Raw genomic sequence first — 21397 nt, 5'->3', positions numbered from 1 at the left:
CACCTGTTGCCCGTGTTTGGTACCGTCAGCTGTGTGCCGGACGGCATCATGGTGCGAGGCCACCCAGCGTTGGGCCGCCGGGTACGAAGACGTGTCATGACTGAAGTGGAAAAGCTTGGGGAAACGCGTACCCCTGGTGTATTTCCGGCGAAAGCTCAAGGCATTAGGGTCTTAGGGCTGGGTAGCCGCTGCCGTAGTCTGCAGGCGCTAAACCACGTGCTCGCGCGCGGAACAGCAGGCGCGGTTTGTTCCGCCGAGGCGCGTCACCGTCACACCTCTCGACCTTCATCCTCACGACGACCCCGCCTATGCCGCCCATGCCCCTCCCGACGCGTCTCGACCGAATGCACACGCGATGACGGCGCCTCTACGTAACACGCAGCATGCGTCGGCCATAGCTGCCATCACCGCATCCCAGAACAGCGCGCCCGTGGCAGAATTTCGTTGCCTCTACACACAAGACGTCAAGAGGAAGCAGAAGCGGTGGCAGGATGGCTATCTGAAGTTTCATACCTTCAACAGCCGCGTCATGGTGTACGACCAGGCGAGGAACTTTCTGGGAGATACCTATCACAAAGACAGCAACGAGCTGCAGGAGGGGGATGAATTAAGTCTGAACAATGGCGCTCTAGTAGAGGTCGCCGAGGCCATGGGCATCACACATACCGACCTGACTCAACTACTTGAGAAGAAAACGAAAGAACAGCCACCCCGCCCGACTGCTCCTTCCCAGCCAAAACCGTTCCAGAGACCATCGTCAGTGGCACCGACCAATGCCCAGCGAAGCGCATCGCAACTACGTCACAAATCGCTCAATACACTGCTTGGGACACCGAAAGGGCCAATTGGAAAGGCTCAGCCCATGAAATCTCCATACGAGGCTCGCAAGGAAAAGGAAAATGAGCTGGTTGAGGAACCCACTCCGAAAAGACAAAAGACTGGCCAGCCACGCACAAACTGGAGAGCATCTAGCCCAATCCAAGAAGACAGCCCGATAGCGAAGAGAGATTCGGCCATACAGGTACAACCGTCAGGCGCATCGAATGCTCGGAAACCTGCAAAGTTCATACCACCGACAGCGACTGTCATCACGATAGAGTCAGAGTCCGATCCCCACCCGGCGGATTTGTCCGATGTCACCCTCCCGAGCACACCACCAAAGCTTGCCAGAGCAAGAGCACGATCTAGTGCACTTCATACCCCAGCACCACAGCCCGCTGTACCTCCGCAACCACCCGTACAAACCCCTAAGATACCCAAAGGCAAGGTGCCAGTACCCAGTGTACGAGCGTTGGAGACTCCGAAGCAACGAGCGCCACCGTCTTCACCTCCAGTGAGCGCCTCAAATCGCCTGACGAACGTCGACTTCGCGTTACAACCAACAAAGCAGCCACCCAAAGACCCCACTCCGCCACCGCCACCACCACCTTCACCTCCTCCTACCCGCAAAGCGAAATCTCTTCGATTGTCGGCGGGTGTAAAGCGCGGAACTTTACTGTGTCAATCGCTGCCTCAGAAGACCATAAGGGCAGCTAGTGAGGCCAGAGCGACCAGTTCCAATGTCAGAGCTCGATCTGTATCACGCGTCACGAGCAAGGAGCCATCACCTGCAATATCACAGAACAGTAACCCGCCACAAGAGGTCGCCTCTGCAGCGTCGAAACGGGTGGCTAAAGCCAAGCGAAGAAACAGAGAGGCACAGGATGGTGATGATCTCGCGCCAAAGAGAGCCAGAGTCTCCAAATCTCCCCCATTACCATCGCCGAGTGTTCTCGAAGACCCAGAAGTTACACATGGTCTCATGGATCAGCAATTGATCATCCCCTCGTCGCCACCTCAGCCTGAGTCCGTATTCTCTCCGCCAGAGACATTCGCCAAATCCAAGCCCACCACTACCAAGGAACTGACGGAAAAGACCCCAATTGAACCGCCACCTAGACGTCAACCTACGAAGTCAAAATCTCCTCCACCAAATAAGGCTGTTCGAAAAGCACAGCCAAGAAACAACGTTGTCGATAAGTCTGCGTCAATACGTAAAGCTCAATCGCCCCCTGTACCTGTTCTTGATCCACCGACACCAGCATCGCGAGACGTCTCGCCAGCGCACACTGAGGTGTCCGAAACACAATCACGCATATCATCAACTTCGCCTCGCAAAGTTCCACTCTCAACCGGCGGCTTCCCTAAGCGGCCACCGAAGCGATCCAAAAAGCAATCAGCGACAACAACCTCAGCACAAGACGAACCGCCTCCAGCTCCTCGTAATGAATCCGTACCTCTCCCCCCACATCCCCTCCGAGCAAACAAAAAAGGCCCCATGATGAGCACAACCGAACTAGCCTCCCTCCTCCAAAAGCCCCACAACCTAGCCAAAGCCCTCGCCGACCCCATCGAAGACATCTCAAACATACCCAGCGCAGGAAAATCACCCAGCCGAAACTTCAGACGCGTAAGAAGTGAAAACGACGCACCCATACCCAGCACAGCAGATGACTGGGAGAAGCGCAATCTGCCCAAGACATCCAGCAACATGGCAGATAACGATACCGTAGACGATCCACTACTCATTACCCCCGTCGTGACTGCTGAGGAACCGAAGAAGAAGAAAAGCAGTGGATTGGATGCGCTTATCAAACGGACTGACCCCAGGAGGAAGTTCAAGAGGACGCAGAGTTTGCAGGTGGAGACTAATGTGCTGCCTGCTGCTGCTGCGATGGGAGAGGTGGAGTTGCCGAGTCCGGTTGTGGATAGGGATGTTGGGCCGTGGAGTACGGAGGCGGGGGATCTTTTTGATTGGAGACCGCCTGGGAGGGAGTAGGGTTGTGAGGGGGAGTTAGGTTGTTGGTAGAGGCGGGTAGATGTGTTATGTGAGAGTATGTAGCGATGATACCATGATATTGATACCCTGTGGCGTCGCAATAGTAATCGCACCTGTTCTTCCCCTTCCCGGTGATGGTGGTCATCATCGCAACAATATCGTCAGCTGCATTCGAGTGTCTTCCCCGATCTTCTTCGTCTCCATGGAATAGCTCATTCTCGTTTTTGGAACACTCGGACGGAACTCGGAGGGAATCCCCGACATGTAAATGTTTGTAAAGCCACCAAGACGCTGGGAAACAGTGACGAAGTAGCCTCCGGGAAAATCATGTCTCTCATGGCATGGCATATCCAGCCCGGCTTCACACATGCGCTATCATCCTGTTCGTTTTGATCCACAGTCTCTCATGGGATTGAGGAGCTTATCGTTCTGGTCGCCAGAACATAAGTTCGATTCCTCTACATTTTGAAGGAAGGCGAGAGACGCGGAACAACCATGTAATCCCTGATGTCCTTTTTTGTTTTCCCTCTCGGTATCGCAGATGGCGATGAGACAGACAGAATACAACATGCCGGGACCAGAATCGATCTTAGACTTCTTTTATCGGAGCACGAGAAAGCGCACATGACTTTGGCGCGTTCAATTTTTCTGGTAAGAGACGAAGGTCTGGACAACGCACATTAGGATCTCGTCATTGTATTTTGAAAACACCGCCCTGGAAAAACGAGCCTGGAGGAAGAAAGACAGAGTCGTAGGGGGGTCGCTTTTATACGTCGACTGACCGGAAAGGTAAAAGCGATGTCGGCACGGTAACACGGCCCTTCGTACGCACAGTCGAGCAAAGACGAACATGTCCACTTCGTTTGTTCGTTTTCAATCTTGGATATATCATGGAAAAGATATATAAGCCCCTCGCTCCGGCAACGCATTGCGTGCGTTGAGTGCGTTGAGTGCGTTTTTGGTGAACTCGAATTCGGTATGTATGGTATCGATGTATTTAGAAAAGTATTGGTCTGAGTGACGCGCTTTCGTAGCTCGCACCGGACGCCACATCCAATCGTCTTTCGAGAACTTAGGAGGGGGGAGAACGACATGCGTGTGACTGTAACTCTTTTCGGTTGACTGAGAGCAGTGGGCTGTCGTTATGCGATGGATAAATCATTTTTTGACTGAAGCTGTCCAAACACATATGTCAAGCCTTTCGAGATTTTGATAAATCGCAAAGATGGAGTGGTGGATAGGAAGAAGAAAATGGCAACCGCGAATGGCGTTTATGTACTGCTCACAAACACAACCCACTGACCAAAAGCCTGAATCTGAAAAAAGCATGGCTCATCATTCCCCACATAACTACCAAAAGATACCCCAAAACGCCAGCATGCTAGCTTCACGCCCGCACGACTTTGCGCCCCATCCAGACATTACCTGGACTCCACAAACACCCATGGCGATATATAAACCACGCAAAAGCAATACTGACCTCGAACACTTCAAAGGCCCGTTGCTTGGGAACACACAAAAGAGGATATATACGCAAACACCTCGTTTCCTAGCCAAAAGCACCAAAACGCCCGACTCTGCGACACGCACACATGAGCGACGAGATCCATAGCCAATCCACATCTTGACCACCATGTCTACGATGTCTTGGTTTGCTTCTTTGCTGTTCCAATGTGCGTGTTGTGTACCTTTGTTGCGAATTTGAGACTGGTAATTGTCTCTTGGAGATGTGCTTGTAGCGGGCTGACCATGACGAACATGAGGGTTTTCGAGTTGCCGCCGAGCGAGTATTGGAGGAGGTATGTGAGCTATGTGAATGTTAGTATGTAAGTCGTCCAACGTCACCGTGTAACATACCTTGGAGTTCCTGTATGGTACGTGTGTACCCTCCTTTGACCCAAGAGCGTTGATAACGTCGCCCAAACAGCTCAAACTCTTGTTGATGTTTTGCGTCTCCTTGAGACGCGCACCTTCAGCCTTGGAGTGCTCGAGTCGCTCAGATCCGGCAAGATCGACTAAGTTGAGTGTGCCTTCGCTCCTCTCACCGGTGATCTCGTTCGTTCCGACGAGCTTTAGAATGAAAACTGAGTGGCTTCGACTAGACCGCATGTTGGCCTTGGTAGCAGCTACTGTCCTGTTCTTGTCGGCAGTCTGCAAAATCTCCTCAACACGTTTCGGCCCGTCAAGCTTGACACTGACTGCGTTCTCGAGGATCGTCTGCTTCTTCGCCGCATCATGTCGCACCTCGACCTTCTTCTTATCCAGATCCTCTGAGCGGCCGAGCAAGTCGTTGTATGTCTCGTTGTAGACTTCGAGAAAAGAGCCTTCCATGTTGTATGTCCAACCCTTCTCTTGCAATCGCTGCGCTTCGTTCCAGATCTGGGCTGTTGCACGAGGGATCATGCCGTCAGCCGAGGACATGGTGAACGTCTTTCCGGCTCCTGTTTGACCGTAGCAGAAAATGCAGACGTTATAGCCATCGAGAGCGCTCTGCACGAGCTGACTGATCTCCTCGAAAACTTCGCTGTTCTGCGAGGTTGGACCAAACACACGATCGAAAGAGTAGGCATAGGCGGAGGTGATGTCCTTGCCGGTCGCACTTTGCTTGCTTGGACCGAGGACTGCCACTTCTTTGCTGTCGGTATCCGTGTCAGGGAACGAGATTTGCGCTGGGTTGCTTTCTGTGTCATGGGTTGGCCGCACGCGACACATGACTCTGATGTTGCCCTTAAGTTCCTGCACCTGGTTGAAAAGCTTCCGTCGTAGCGTTTCCTCTTGACGAAGTTTGTCCTCCGCTCTTGCCGCAGCCTTGATGGCATCGTCCATTCGCTTGTGAAGTTCGTTGAAGGAGTTTGCTTGCTGCTGGCTGTCTGACTCAAGGAATTTAATCTTCTCCATCATTGCCTTGTTTGCCGCATCCAATGTGAGGTTGTTAGTAGTTGATTCTGTAAGTTGTGCTTGGAGGCCATTCTTGAGCATCCTCTCACGATCGAGTTCGGATTTGACGTTGGTGAGCTCGCCCTGGACAAGTTGGGCTTCGCGTTGTCTCGTGTCTGCTTCCATAGCAGCCGCTCGGAGTTTTGAACCGTACTCCTCCTCGATCTTTTGTGCTTCTTGTGCGCGCCTGCTTCGCTCCGACTCGGTGTCGGCGTCCAGCTTCTTCCGTAAGCCAGTTAGTTCCTCATTGTGTTCTTTCAGCAGCTTATCGATTCGTTCATCAAATTCGTTGCGCATCTTCCTTTCTGCCTCGTCTCGTTCCCTCTGCATTCGGTCGGTGTCCTTCCGGTGCTGCGATTCCAAATCTTCGACTTCGTTGCGTAGTTTTCGCCGTACATCGTCGACTTCGTATGTGTGTTTTTGTTGCATCATCTCAAGTTCCATCTTGACTGACTTGAAGCAGCTTCGCGTATCGTCGAGCTCGGACTCTAAGCCTTTGTTGACTATTTCTAGGCGCGCGCGGATGGCCTCGAGTTCCGTGACTGTTGGAAACGGCGTTAGCATGTTGGCCTTTGAATAGAGGCGAGACTGAAAGACAGAATTCGTAACATACCGCGACTTTGAAGTTGTTGGATTGATTCCTTGTAGTCAGTAGCCTGTCGCACGTCTGTCTCCATCTTCTCCTTGAACATGCGGAAATCGCGCTCCATAGCCTCCATGCGGTCGTTATAAAAGTCTGGACAGCGATCGTTAGTGAAGCGATTCAGAAAAGGTGCTTGTGCTGATCTGCGCGGCGTAGATGGAGGCCGATACGGTGACGGGTCTACCTGCTGCTGCCGAACAGGCGTAGGTGTGGGCTGGGGAAGATGGGACTGGGGTTTCTTTGGCTTGAGGAAAGGATTCGTCCCGTTGTCAGAAGTCATACCACATCCGACCTGACTGCCACGCACGTCTGCCTTGGCCACGCCCAATGTGAGCGCGCCAACCGCGGTGCAGATGTCGTCGCAGTCGGTGTCGGCGGGTTCTTCGATGACCGGAGTGACGGGGCGGAAGTGGGAAGGAGATGAGACTGCTCGCGGACCTGACACACGAGCGATTCTCTGTTTGGATACACTGAGGGAGGTTGTGCGCTTCTTCAATTGAGGAAGCATGCCACCAGGCACTCTTGCACTGGGGTAGGGGTTCGTAGACATAAGAAATGGTTGCACACCTTTGCGCTCTGCTTGCTCGCTGTCGTCATCGTCATCTCTGCTCAGCATTGCTGTCGCCGGACGCGGCCCTTGCTGGTAGGACTTGCTCCTAACATGGCTTCCGTGACCGTAGGCTGATTTTGGCCTCGCTGCCCCGGTAGTCTTAGGAGCCCCACCAACACTGCCACTGAGCGTGGAGGCGGCAGGATGTCTCGCTGTCGGTTTCGAAGTAGCGCGCGACGTGGACGCTGCGAGTCCACGTGCGAGGGTACCTTTGATGCCATTCGACGTCTTGGGCGGCGGGGGTATTCTTCGAGAAATGGGCTCGCCCGCTTGCTCTGCGAGCGTCTTCCGTTGCTTGAACGCAGGCTCGGGTACTGGGAGAGTCAGCGACCTGTCCGGTGCGACTGGTATGGAGAGGGGCAGTTTACAGCCGGAGGGCTTGTGTTTCGCCGTGGGTATCGGCATTCCACTGCGTGCGTTCGCGCCGGCTTCGTGCAATTCGCCTAGGGCTTTAGGAGGCGGCGACGTGATGTGGGAGAAGGTAGACGGCGGTTTGATGCCCGAGCGCTTCGCGATACCCTACAATGGTCGTGAGATTAGACTCGAGCCGGGCAAGGGATGGGGATACGTACCGTATTCTCGTTGGCAGTCTCCATCATTAAATCGTATGTACCTACGTCTAGCGAAGGGAAAGATAACAGTAAAGCATACCCCGGCGCGGCCAAAAGCACAAGCGCGTCGTCGTTGTCGTTGACGTTGGTGTTGCGGATGTCGGATATCGATTGTTTGGGCCTGCGCTCGGACGGTAAACAGAGGAAGGCGCGATCCCTGTCATCGCATGCTAGTTTCGGTTAGCCGACACACCGAGAGCAACGCCCACCTGCATCTCGACAACTTGAGCGTCCTGCATTAGGTCATTACCAGCGTCAATTACGCCAGCCTTGGAGTGCGAATTACGGTCGAATGTGGCCTTCCCAAAATCGACTCGATCCAGATTAGCCGAATACGGCACGATATCAACAGACAGATTTTGGCAAGCAGACGTCAGGGTAAAGGTTCAGTTCGACTCCGCGTCGAGCAATGGCTGCATCCTTCTTCATCCGAGAGCGACGCGTGGAGAACAACACAGAATTACGTTGTGACTTGCTAATGGAGCTGTTCGGCTGTGGCTGCGCATGTGATGGCTTGCAACCCCGCGCTTCAAAGTCAGGCTTCTCTTCTTATCCTCTGCTTATCGTCAACCTGGGGACCAGAATGTCTCGCCTCTTCAAGCCCCTCCCTATCTCGTTACATCTCAAAAGATGCCCTGAACATATCTCCTTCACGTTCTGTTTGAGTTGTTTGTACTGACGTCATCCCAATGGCCGCCACGGAGCATATATTCAACGCCGAGGAGTCGACGCTTTGCGACAAATGTTCCGTCTTGCGCATCAACGACAGAGAACTAGCTGGCCACAGGACTCTAGACGACAATGGAGAAGAGGTGTTGGATTTCCGTGGTGACGCCGAACCCTTCCGGATGCTGTCATTGGATTACACATACCCCGACCTTTTACCAGACTTGCCTTACATGAGAGCTTCGGCTGAAGCAGGATGTGCGTTCTGCGCCATGCTACGCAGTGCCGCGCTTGAAAATAACATCGCCGAACTTGATCAAGTCACATTCCAACTAAACTATTACTGGGATTTCAAAGAAATTACTCGGTACTGGGTTTGCCTACTTCGGGCGAGTATGGAAGTTGTTCTCAATTATGAGCCTCGAAGCTGTTTGGTCTATACGGTAGGTGATTTTGATGTCGACTGCAAAGAAGGTAATATTTGACCCGATCCACTGGACGTTCTCTCTGATTGTACCAGGTGATTGCCAGAGATAGCTCAGAACAGAGATCGCTCCATGGGCACAAACGCTGTGCGAGGGAAATGTCGCTTGGATGAGAGGACTTCTGAACCAATGCGACGCTGAATGTGGTTCAGCACCGGCATCGATTTTCCTGCCAACACGTCTCATCGATCTTGGGAACAACGACCAAGGAGGAAACATTGCTTTGTTGAGTGTGCTGGTGCAGAAATGCGGGCACAACGCGGTTAAGTAACACAGTATATAATCGCAATGCAGGTGTATTTCCTAAACACCTTATTTTACAGTAGGCAGCAGTGTATATATTCTTTTAAAGGTTCTAGGAATTAAAACTAAGCTATAAAGTTCGACGCTCTTAAACCTTATGCAAAAGCATAAAGGCAAAGAGCCAGGATTTGACCTAGGAACTACAGAGAAAGGGGTGCAATAGAGTATCTACGCGTTCTGTATGTCCCTAGGAGGACATTTAGGAGTCGCAAATGCATCTCATTGCTCCCCAGAAGCCCTATGTAGAAGCAGGAGGTAGAGGGGGCTACAACCGTGGAGGAACGGCGACAAACGTCCAAGGACTTGAGCATTTGAAGCTGTTTCCAAAACGACAAGGAGGAAACATATGCTTGATAGCTACCTCGGATACGCAATTAAAGCCATCAAGCCGTTACGCCGCGCTTAGCTATTGCTGGGGTACAGAAGAACAAGCTGCTCGACAGCTTACTACTACAACTGCGGTCTTGTCGCAGCATCTTAACGGTATTCTCTTCGATGAGATGACCCCCGTCATGCAAGACATGGTCAAGACAGCAAGAGCCTTGTCGATTAGGTATATCTGGATCGATGCACTTTGCATTATCCAAGATGACATGGAAGACTGGACACATGAGGCTGAGCGCATGGGGTCCGTTTATGCGAATGCTTATGTCACCATCTGCGCTATATCAACCTCCTCTTGTCTGGATAGCTTCCTTGAACGACCTGCCGCACCAGTCAGCGTTGCCTTCCAGTCTTCCTTACAGCCCGGTGTGAATGGTCTTCTCAACCTGCGCCCTGAACGCCATACGCGTCGGGGACCGGGAGGAGACGTTGCCATCACCCAGCGTGACAAAGACCTGAACTGTGGCGCATGGTCCCTCCGCGCTTGGACGCTACAAGAAGAAGAGTTGTCACAGAGGCCACTATACTTTGGAGCTCGTCGAGTCCATTTCTCATGCCCGACACGAAGAACCACTGAAATGGAGCCCCTTCCATTGGATCGTGTATCACTCTTCTCCCATGGACTGCAGCGGTACAAGCAAGGGGCCCCTGACGGAAACATTCTCAGAGATTGGCACAGACTTATAAGCTCATATGTCTATCGCCGGAGCACCAAGTCTAGAGATCGGTTTCCGGCAATAGCAGGACTGGCAAAGCTTATGGCCGAAGCAACTAATTGGACTTACATTGCAGGGCTGTGGAAGGATGCACTACCTGAAGAGCTATTTTGGTACGCCCATCAATTTGATGACTTTACTAAAGAGCAATTATTCGCACGGTCAATATCCGAAACACCCGATACATATATCGGCCCTTCATGGAGCTGGACGCACTGTTGCTACATTCGGTTCAGAGAATTCAATCCAACAAGGTCAGAGGACTCACTACTTTGCTACAGTAGGACCGTAGACTTTCGCTCAGAGTGTCGCCACCTTGGGGCTACATGTACGTCTGAAGGTACTAGTGCGAATCCTTATAGGCGACTTACCGAATGCAAACTTCGGATCGGCGGCAAGATCATCAAACCGGAGCAAACTTGGAGGCTGCGGAACGGTGAGAGGTTAACACTGACGTATGGCTTCTACGTAGCCGTCTGTGAAGTGGATTGGATGGTGGACGTGGAAAATATAGAGCAGGACGATCCAGGCGTCTCCCTCTTGTTACTTGGAAGTGATTACGGACGGGTAGACTCTTGCATGGGGGCAAAAGACTGGAATGGCAGGGAAGAACCTTCGCGTATATTCCAGTTCAACGACGCCGGCGAGATGACCGAAGAGAGTGCTCGAGCCTGCGAAATACCAAGCAACCGTAATGCACACGGGCTGCTCATACACCCCATTGGTGGCAGCGCCAGATACATCCGAGCCGGCCTGTTTCATACTACGGAAGTCGGCGCATTACTTCCGTTCATGGAACGCCCATTTGAGGATGTGGAGATCGTTTGATTACGGATTAGAACGTCTAGCGTGCTTCAGACGACGAGGACATTCACGCTACCTATTACGGCTTCGGAGGTTTTGAAAACCTCTCCACTTCTGTCGAATTTGACACATTCGGAACACAGAACGGCAGGAACCTCAGCAACCAACACACCGATGACGCTACTCATGACCGGCAACGACGGAGGAAAGGCGGAAGAGGCAAGACCTGACAAACACAAAACATGATTTGTTCGTTTAGTATTCTGTATCATACACAGTTTCTTTAATAGTAATCCAAACGTCTTTCCTTGGAGAATGCCAGACGAAGATCGCGTGCCCATGTCGCAACATTTCACCGCACAAAATATTCACCCACCCGAGCACGACAACACGGTGAACTATGAATACACTATCAACGAAATTCCCGAATACTCTCACTTGTCCTCGTCCTTCAAAACAGCTCTTAATACGGCTCGTTGGAAACTTCTCCTCCGCTTCTATTCCCCCCCTCCCCTTCCGCCTCCTTCCCCTCTACACGCTCCCCTTCCGTTTCGTCCCTTTTCACTTCCTTCCGCCCCCTTTCTCCATCCGGAACATCAGGATCCACAATCCTCAGCTTCGGACTCCCCATCAAGATTCCAGCCATCAATTTGTTTGGATTCGTCGTCTCTCCCGACGGCTTATACGGCTTATAATTTTTCTCGGGGGATGTGTCAGACATTACGATATATGATTCGGATCTTTATTTTCTAATGAGGGCTAGTGGGGAGGATGGGAATGTGTGTAACTGGGGGAATGAGGCGGGTCAGACGAGAGAGACAAGAGGAGAGATTTATATAGGAGACATTCATTAGCGTGACGGATGGTTACAAACGGCTACGTAGACCAAAACAGGTCGTGTAAACGCGTTGCAATTATCTTTTGTCTGCCCGCGACCAATAGTCTCGTCATCGTTATCGCATTATGGCTCGTACAAGTCCATATTATCCTGCTCCTCCGGCAAACCCCCAACGCAAGGCGTTTTGACGAACTCATCTTCATCCACACCCTCGTTTGTCAGCTTCACACCTTCTCCTTCCACGTCTTTTTCATCAACTTTCGGAGGCTCATCAACGTTTGGGTCTTTGGCATATGGAGTATCATCAGTCTGTGTTCCTTTCGACTTGGTAGTTTCGGCATCCACCGGTACGTGGACGGGCTTCGTTCTTTCACTCTTCATGCGAGACTGCTCATCCACGTAATGACCCCATAGGTTACGCCTTCTCTTTCGCTCGTTGACGTGTTCGGCAAATCGGTCTATCTTGTTAGTTTCTGATGCCGTAGGCTTGATCGTAGGCTGTTCGGTAGGTTGATCTTCGGCCATGGCGTTGTCAGAATAAGGTTTAGATTGTGAAGGGAGATGTTGGCACAGCTACAAATTTGCAGTGGATTTGAGCGAGGATATATACGTGGTGGTAACGCTACATCAGCAGTAGTCCTACTCTAACGTCGGCGCTCATCTTCCAAACGCACTCACCACCAGTCCTGACCCCTCCGCTCTCTGTCCGTCGCAGCGCTGGCATACATCCCCCTCTTAGCCGTTTGCATCCCAAGTCTACAAAGACCAACCAGATGCTGCACACCCACCAGCACACCATCAATCACCTGCACATCACTTCCAACCGCCGCTTCAACAGCAGCTTTCATGTTCGTCATGCCAGCGCATCCAAGCGTTAGCACGTCTGCGCCATCCGCAACCAGCTTCTTACCTACGTCGCACATGGTACTAAGCACTTCCTCTTGAGGCTTCGATTCCAATTCCAAAACCCCAAGATCACAGCTTCTTACGCCAGCGCAGAACGACTCCAGACCGTAGTGTCTCACAGAATCCTTCAGCGTGTACTGCGATCGTCGTGACGTTGCGATGATGCCAAACCGACCACCCAGCGTTCGTGCTGCGAACAGTGAGGCCTCCATGATACCAACTACTGGCTGCGAGAGCTCTTCTCTAAGGACCTTGATGAGCGCGTGATCGCTGTAGCAGGCTACGAGGAACGCATCGTACTCATGTGCGATAGGCATGATGGCTCGGGCGGCAGCAGCTGCGGACATGATGTTGTCGAAGTTTCCTTCGATGGCTGATGGCGCTGGTTTAGGGGCTGTAAAGCCGTAAACGGTGACGTCAGGTGGGAGTATTGATTTGAGCATCTCTAGACATGCGTTTGTCATTGATTCAGTAGCGTTGGGATTGCAGAGAAGGATGCGAACGTGCTTTCCGGATGGGGCGCCTGTGACGGATGGCAACATCTGATGGTTACCATCGCTCGCTGCAGCCTTTGTTCCATGATGCGCTTTTTCCGATTGTGCCAGTCGCGGCGGTTCGACAACTCCCGTTTGCGAAGTCAAGATACCATAATGCTCCGTTCGCCGATGTCTCGCAAAGTCAAACGTCCGCGTTTTGCCCGGCAGACATCGATCAAGGTCGCAATCGGCGACGATGATTTCATCCTCCTCCGTCTTGCTCTCAGCCATAATCTTTCCATCAGGCCCAATGATAGTCGAGCCTCCCACTAGATCGTACTTGCCATCATCCAACCCGCATCTCGCTGCACTAACGGAGAAGCACGCATTGGTGTAGGAGTGGGCCTGCATGACTAGTTTGTGATGGAAGATGGCCTCCGCGCGTGCTTCAGCTGGACTCACGTCGGCGGATGCACCCCACATCTGTGGGGCGAAACCTGGTGTGTTGAAGCCGACGAGAACAACTTCGACGCCTTGGAGACCCAAGCACCTCCAAGCTTCTGCCCAACGCCGATCATTGCATATCATCATGCCAAATATGGGCTCGCCATGTTCAGGTGTGGTCTGCACCAGGCCGGGTACTCGGAAGGCGTGAAACCCTAAATTACCCGGCTTGAAGTATCTCTTCTCAAGCTGATTGACTGCATCGGGTTCGGGGAAAGGGTCAACGTCTCCGGGTAAATGCACCTTTCGATACTTTGACAGAATAGATCCGGACTTGGCGTGATAATAGACGCAGGAGTTGTAGTGATCGCCGTCATCTGTGGCCTCTGCGAATCCGATGCAGATATCCACCTCCAACTCCTTGGCTCGTTCAAATATACGCTTTGTGTTTTCTGCGGTAGTGACATCGCCATGCTCGAAGAAAGACTCGAGTTCCGCTTTATTGGTGATGAGATAACGAGGAAAGAAGGTAGCGAAAGTACCTTCTGGGAACAATACAACTTGTGCGCCTTGTTCAGCGGCTTGAATCAGAAGATGAACAAGTCTGTTCAATGTGCTTTCACGCATGTCAGTGCGATGGACTGCGCCAACCTGTGCAGCGGCTATGCGGATGGTGCGCGACATGCTGTTTCGATAGGCTTTGGAGGAGTTTAGACGCGTTCTGAGAGCGCACTGGTAGCTCGAAAGGGTGGTCAATCACGAACGTCGACATTGCGAGGATCGCGGGTAGTTATGCGTGTCGATGAGCTTATCAAAGGTGGGATGAGAAGATAGGTAGTGTTAATGTTCTGGCGATAGAGGCGGCGGCCAGTCGTGGGAGGCCAGGATGGTCTTAGCGCCCCCCGCACTTCCCGCGGTCAAGCCTTCCCCGCTGTCCGCTTGCACTTCGGCTCTTCGACAACCACATCTCACCTACTTACATGTCGCATCCCTCTTCTATTAGCTATCGCAGTCCTGCCGATCTCTTCGGCTTCGTCTACTAATGTGCTTTCTCTCATCCGCGCCCGACCAGAGACAAGGCGGTGAAAGCTATATTTAGCATTCCTTCTATAAGCTAAACTACGTCATCACGTGAGCGTCAAGTACACCACATCATGAAGGGAAGCACGATAGCACCCAAGCAATCTCGGCACCCGCAACTAATCTGCAGCCATCTAATTGTCGCCCATACAACCAACCCAGTTCCCAGATGTACATCTGGACCCGAGTTCGCAAGAACAACAATTCATTCCCCACTGACGGTTAAGGCGTGCCTAGCGGAGCCCGCCCAGCCGTGACATCCAGCTTGGCATGCCTCAAAGCCACACGACCCGCCGTAGTTGCAGCATTTCGCTCCTGATTAGTAAAAATCTCCAGGACGCCTGACAGTGCATGCATCGTGTGTCGACCACAGACTTGGCGGCTGATTCCTGTGGTACCTTTCTACGTCAATCGCAGGCTTAGCGTCAATATCGCATAGCCGCGACCGCAAATAACAACACATAATCAGGCGTCCTGTTGCACCACAGCGAAACAAACAAGGCTGACTACGATGTGACGTCAGTTGGGAAGGAGATCCAGAGCCGTCAGAATCATGGGGTGGTTGGCCTTAAGATATACAAAAACAACTCGACGCGCTTGTGGAACGTCGATTATCACCACTCTCAATATCGAAAACTCTTCACAACATTCCACAATCATGGCTCCACGATCATATCGCCTCAGCAGCGCTCTCTTCGCAGCATCCCTCCTAACCACCTCAGCTCGCGCCCAGAACAGCAGCGAAATCCACCCCAACTCCGACAGCTGCGCCAACCTGAACGGCGACCACTACGAATACCCCGTAAACGGCAGCGGCACAGCAAACGTGTCCGACCTGCGCATCTCCGTCACATTCGGCGAGTCCCGCAATCCAGACACTCAGAGCAGGGCATTCAACGCCCAGCAAATGGTGTACCTCAGCGCTCCCGCCGACAGTCTCGACCAAACCTGCGTGTGGTTCTTTCACGGCGTCGATAATGTCAGACAAGGCGACGACGAGAGCGGCTGCGATGGCGTACTGCCGCAAGAATGCCTCGACTATCTGGAAAGCGAATTGACGCTCCCGGATGACGCTCTAGAGCAAATGACCAACGGCACCAGCGGGGCCGCTTCATTCGTATGTCCTCCACCGCACTTAAACGAAACAGAGATGAAGGAGATTTGTGGATCGGGTTTCTTGAGTAGCATGGGAATGATCGGTACGTCGGGTTTAGCTCCAAGTTGCCTTCTTAATGCGCCCGGTGTTTTTACTAACCCGCTTTGTGTACAGGAGGCACTCTTAACACAACAAACATGACCTGTGACGTCGCGCCTACAGGCGTTCAGCTTCCAGAGGGCTACCACACAGCACCGCTTGTTGGCTATGGTCCCGCCGGTGTTGGCAATTCGAGTTACGATCACGAGTTGGACAATTTCACGATGTACGACGAGTACATCACTCGGCCCCATCCTGTTGTCGTCGCGTCCGTTGCGAACGGTAAGGCGAAGACGAGCGTTGTTTGCATCGCGCCCGACAACGTGCTAGAGGGGAGCCGTGTACCCGCTGAGTCTGTCAACCGGCCTAGCGGAGATGATGACGAGAGTGCTGCAGCGGGCTTGGCATGGGGACGAAACACGGGTTTGGCTGTGCTGATGGCGGGTGTGGCGGCTATGTCTTTTGTGCTTGAGTAGGCGGATACATGAAGGCCTTCACGTGGGGAAGGTACTGTATTATTAGAGGTGACGAATACCATATACTGGCAACATCAAAACAGGTTTCACGAAGAGCTTAGTAGTCGGCAAACGCCATGTTTGTCAACTCCAGATTATTTTCATGTGGTATCGTGCCGCACTTGAACCTATTTTTGCACATCAACTACCTCGACAAAGTCCACCGAGGCATACCCCAACACCCTATCACCCGGTAGATACCTCACCCATCCCGAGGTCTGCCATATACACCATCTCCTTAACCGCAGCCTTCTTGCCATTGTAACCACCCCTGTCAGCGGCAACCACAGCCTTAACCGCATCCTCCATGAGTCCCGCAACCCCCTCGTCGTCTCCAACCGCAATATCCCGGGCATGAAGCCAAACTAAAAGTGTCTTGAAGTCGGCAAACGTATCTTTGGAGCGATCGTCGAGGATACTTGGATGGGATTTAGCCCACACGAAGAGCTCTACTTCCATACAGGCTGACCTGTAGACATCGAGATTCCTGGTCTGGGGCTTGGTGTGAACGCGAGCGAGGTCCATTAGTCTGTCTAGTTCGGTCTCGTCCGTGATGTTGTCGAAGGAATAGGTGTTGTAGGACCAGGTGCGTAGGCGGAGGAGTTGTGCTGCCATATCCTCGCTTCGTATTTCTGCTTTGTTGCGCCATTGGCCTGTCTTGTCGCCCCACCTGTTTATCTTGACACCCCGCCTGACCGTGTGCTCGCTCTGCTTTTCCGAAATCCTCTCCTGCTTAGAGACTATGTCCTTCCTCAGGAACCTTCCAGCCCATTCACCTTCGGATACCGAGTTGTGGAGAGATGATAAGCCTGCATCCGTCCCCATTCTCATTGGCCTTGCTATCTTGGCAGGTTTCGTACCTTCCCTTTCTCGTTCGCGGGGGTTGCAACGCAGGTTATTCAGATACCAGTAAGCTCGGCTAACGTCCTCAGGAGCGTACCAGAAGTAAGGGGTATTGAAAGTGCCGGATCCACGGAATTGGGCGGGTGAGCTGCGGATCAACCAGACGATAGCCATCCCAACTCGAAGGATCAAATGCGGGAGGCCGACATTGATTTGAGTCATGGCAGCGACGGTGACAGTATGGAGTCTGAAGACTTTATTGTCGTCTTTGTGCCATACCCATGGCTCCAAACTGTCCATGTATGCTGCAACAGTAGTGGCTAGAGCCCCACCGTCATTACAGATGATCCGCAAGACGTCGGTCAGTTCGATTTTGGCGCGCGTGAGCGAGCTGAGGCTCTCGATGTATTCCCAGCGCTTAGGATCTGATTCTTCCCATGTGCGCATCTGTGCTGTGTCCGAGAAGCAAAGGTAACCGCAGATTTTGCGTCGCCCGAAGCTTGCACCAAGGCAAAGAATCTGCCAGCCGACTCCGTTACCTTGAGGGTCCCAGGTAGTCACCCTGCTAGCTTGTCCAAGCCCGACAGGGACAGGATCGAGAATAGGGTCGAAGTAGCGCCCGTCGTTCTCCGTGGTATCCCTGAAATTCGAATTGCTTCCGGTACTGCAACTACTGACATCTGGTTCAGGCGAGCTCTCTTCTTCGAGCTTGATGCGCACATGGGACGGAGACGGCGAGCGGGAGGTAATTTGGTCGAAGCTACGCTTGGCTTTGAGCTCTTGAGGAGGTTGAGGCAGCGCCCGGGGTGACGATGATACTCGATTGTGCTCTTGCAGTGATACAATCGATACACTGCCTTCAGCCTGCGTGTCCAACGAGCCATCTGGTGCGAGCGTCATATCTTGGTGTGGAGTGACTTGAGGTGAGTGAGACAATGGACCGTCGTTGCGAAGAAGCTTTTGGCGATCTGGGTGAACTCGCCCATCCGGATCGTAGCTTCCGCAACCCGAGATGCTGCTCCTGGGTGCTCTTCTACGCAAGGGACGTGGAGGCAATGGAACATCCTGTGCGAGTGTCAGATCATGGCGTGGAACGGCTTGATGTGAGCGAGAAGATCGACGGTTGTTACTGACAAGATCTTGGTTACCTGCGTGAGATCGCACCTCATCGAACGGGAAGTTTGGAAAAATGTCATCCCACTCTTTGTTTATTTGTGCAGATTCTGCTTCGCTAATGCCAGGAAAAGGCGCGTTGTTTTGGGAAGCGTCGGCCTGAGGTGAGAGACGCAGTGCATCGGCGTTGTCGGCGGGCACCTGATCGTCGCTTGGTGATTGCGCCATCTTCAAAGCAATCGATATGCAAATGTTGATGTGAAGATGCGAAAGTGGAATGAGGCAGCGGAGGCAGTGTTTGGAAATATAGTCGTTTGCGCGCTAACCTGATTGGGCGGCTTCCTCTCTCACCACGACGACCCCGACTGAGCGACCACCTTATACAAGAAAAAAACTAAACAGGTCTGCAGGCTACATTAAGCTAAAAACTTGCAAAAGCAGTAACCTAGCGCTAATGTAGGCTCTAGGCTGTTTAGTTTTTTCCTAGGTTGGCGTGCGACCGCGCTACTCGACCGACTTTGAGCCCTAATGGCTAGAAACTATAAGGCTCGGCTCGAGGGCCCAAATCCATCTCTGCCAATTCATGGTAAAGTTCATCTTGATCTTGATCCTGCTCGTCCACGTCCCCAGTATACACGACACTAGATGCTTCTTCCTCGTCGTCGATGTTCTCAGTGTGAACGACACCCGCATCTTCTTCCGTTTGATGTTGATATTGATCTTCTTCCTGCTCATCCATGTCCTCAATGTGCATCACACTCGATTCACCCCCCTCCTCAGCCGCACTCTCATGATACCCGTTCTCCGTGGGTCCTGTAGTCATCGGCGGTAAACCATGTTCTTCCGCGTGCTTTAGCCAGTGCTTGGTCCAAGACGCCTTTCCACGCAACCAGTTGGCGTCTACACGGAGACAGTACAAATCATACTCCACACCAGAATTTCCTTCGATTGCAGCCAGTAGCCAAGGACTTATGTCATCAGGCGAGAGGTTAGCGGTGCCGAAGTCTTCAAGTAGCCGGGCAGATACATCTTCGGGAGAATAGCCCCAGCTTTCGTATAGCACCTCAGCTAGTTCCTTGAGAATCTGCTCTGTTTCGTCGAGCTTTGTGTAGATGGGTCGAGGCGAGCTTTTATTTCCCTTTTTTTGTTTTGAAATCTTGCTTCGGCTGCACCGAGCTGGTGCCGGTACACTATTTCTATGCTGTCAGAAACGCTGTAGCCGCAGCGAGAGAATCGATCGAGTCGGACGAGGAATGGTTGTTCTTCCGTGATATCAGGTGCTTCTGTGAGATCTTGTAGTTGGCCGCGGAGATATTCTCTAGATGGACCATGGGGCTCGTGACTGAACTCCCGCCTAAGTCTGTCTATGTTCATCCTGAGGTCTTGCACCCTTTTGCGCACGTTGAAGGCATCTTGGTATAGGACTTGCAGCCCTTTTATTGTTTCCTGGTGTGTACGAATCTCGCGGCATAAAGCTCGGGCTCGGGCCAGGGGGTCGTAGCGAACGAGTTCGGTCTTACACAGCGGACACGATCGACGAGCGGCCGTAGCAGCGACGTCTCCGTCAATCCAAGTGCAAATGCAATCTTTGTGGAAGAAATGATTGCATTTCCAAATCTGTATGACGTTGCCACGGGGAGTTTCCTCGACCGTTGCTGCGGCGATCGCAGCAGCAAGGATTCTATCTTGGGTCGTCATTCCATAGACGTGCTCATCCGATGGCTCATCCTCCCTTTGGTCCTGATGGGCAAGATCGAGCCGGCATATAGCGCACTTTCCATCGGCGGGTGGGTTGTCCACAGGTACCAGTTCATTCTTCACAAAGTCCTCGTAGTTGCCGTGGAATCCCCATGCCACGGGGGATGTCGTCATAAGAACGGCGTTGTTCGTTGGGGGTTGTGTGGGGTTGTTCATTTAAAATAATAGCCATGAGGGTTATGCATATTGGGAGCAATTTCAGAAGTCTATAAGTACTACATACCTGAGAGGATTCCTGAAATCGGTACCCCAGGGTTTGGGAGTATGTTTAGCGATGACATCGAGTGGTCAGCAAGCCACTCAAGAACCCGCAGCGCAAGATATCGCATCTCAACCACGAGTATAGTCGCGAATCAGATGTCGCAAAGGTCAGAGATTGGCTCTGATGACTGTACCATTGAGTTGGAAGACAGTGCATGGGCCACTAGTTCTGGATTCTGATTTTCGACCCTCACATTTCCGTTGGGCGAGAGGCATATTTACTGGGTGTCTTTTGTTGAGGTGATCGATGTTTTCCACGGTAAACAGATGAGCTGTACCACGAGCGCGAGTCCCGTGTTAGCACGACGCCCTCACGAACCATGCGAGACGGATCCGAGAACTCTACTAACGCTTTGTTATACCCGGCAAGATCATCAGAGGATGCGATGCATGATCGTTCTGTGAAACGGTACAGCATCCTGCGCTGTACTCTTAGAAGGTCAGTCTGATGCACAGCCCTCTCGCCAGCGGTAGCCATGCATTGCCATCGCGGTTCCATCGTGGACTCCTTCTCTTACGCGGCATTGCGATCCAGAAGAAATGCGGCTTCCTTGCGATAATCCATCGCGACGTGCAGCTTCGTCGATCATGGAGGCTGAAGACGTAGAAGGTTGACACGTCGTCAAACGGCGACGATCCTGCCTTGTTTTTCAGCCAATGCCCAGCCCCAGCCGCGTCTGGGCAGTCGCGAATCGCGTCACCGCTTTCTCCGCCAAACCTCGTACCTCAGCTCTTCCTCAGCTCTTTCATCCCAACTGCTCTGCGCAGGAAGAAGCATCAATCGCATCTCGCATCATCGACGCGAGACTGCCTGAGCTACTCAACAAGCCTCAGGTCTACCACGTTACCGTGGGTAGCCAATCGAGAGCTCCGCAGAGCTCCAGGGCCCTCCACCAACCACAGCCCTCCTCACTCCCGAATACCCGGAATCCTCCCACCAGGTGCCATCACCATGTCGTCCGCCCGCCACGGCCACGACAACTCCCACAAC

The 21397-nt window shown here is 52.5% G+C and overlaps 6 protein-coding genes across 6 annotated transcripts; 2 read left to right on the top strand and 4 right to left on the bottom strand.

The window, feature by feature from the left end:
* Window positions 1-355: 355 nt before the first annotated feature.
* On the top strand, window positions 356-2818 carry J4E93_001227 (uncharacterized protein; the record flags this gene model as incomplete). The annotated part of the gene is made up of 1 exon (XM_049339179.1): window positions 356-2818. One exon carries the CDS (start codon window positions 356-358, stop codon window positions 2816-2818), a length of 2463 nt encoding a protein of 820 aa, XP_049203136.1.
* Window positions 2819-4455: 1637 nt separating this feature from the next.
* On the bottom strand, window positions 4456-7604 carry J4E93_001226 (uncharacterized protein; the record flags this gene model as incomplete). The annotated part of the gene is made up of 4 exons (XM_049339178.1): window positions 4456-4626; window positions 4676-6297; window positions 6369-7527; window positions 7581-7604. 4 exons carry the CDS (start codon window positions 7602-7604, stop codon window positions 4456-4458), a joined length of 2976 nt encoding a protein of 991 aa, XP_049203135.1.
* A 4334-nt stretch (window positions 7605-11938) lies between these two features.
* Window positions 11939-12340, bottom strand: J4E93_001225 (uncharacterized protein; the record flags this gene model as incomplete). Its single annotated transcript, XM_049339177.1, has 1 exon — window positions 11939-12340. One exon carries the CDS (start codon window positions 12338-12340, stop codon window positions 11939-11941), a length of 402 nt encoding a protein of 133 aa, XP_049203134.1.
* Window positions 12341-12489: 149 nt separating this feature from the next.
* Window positions 12490-14325, bottom strand: J4E93_001224 (uncharacterized protein; the record flags this gene model as incomplete). Its single annotated transcript, XM_049339176.1, has 1 exon — window positions 12490-14325. One exon carries the CDS (start codon window positions 14323-14325, stop codon window positions 12490-12492), a length of 1836 nt encoding a protein of 611 aa, XP_049203133.1.
* A 1054-nt stretch (window positions 14326-15379) lies between these two features.
* J4E93_001223 (uncharacterized protein) lies at window positions 15380-16392 on the top strand (the record flags this gene model as incomplete). The annotated part of the gene is made up of 2 exons (XM_049339175.1): window positions 15380-15920; window positions 16040-16392. 2 exons carry the CDS (start codon window positions 15380-15382, stop codon window positions 16390-16392), a joined length of 894 nt encoding a protein of 297 aa, XP_049203132.1.
* Window positions 16393-16617: 225 nt separating this feature from the next.
* Window positions 16618-18443, bottom strand: J4E93_001222 (uncharacterized protein; the record flags this gene model as incomplete). The annotated part of the gene is made up of 2 exons (XM_049339174.1): window positions 16618-18295; window positions 18439-18443. 2 exons carry the CDS (start codon window positions 18441-18443, stop codon window positions 16618-16620), a joined length of 1683 nt encoding a protein of 560 aa, XP_049203131.1.
* Between the last annotated feature and the right edge of the window lie 2954 nt (window positions 18444-21397).

This window comes from Alternaria ventricosa (genome assembly GCF_023758065.1).
Source record: "Alternaria ventricosa strain BMP 2768 chromosome Unknown scaffold_2, whole genome shotgun sequence".
In the NCBI taxonomy this organism is placed as follows: Eukaryota; Fungi; Ascomycota; class Dothideomycetes; order Pleosporales; family Pleosporaceae; genus Alternaria; species Alternaria ventricosa.
This window is presented reverse-complemented; position numbering and strand designations above follow the sequence as displayed.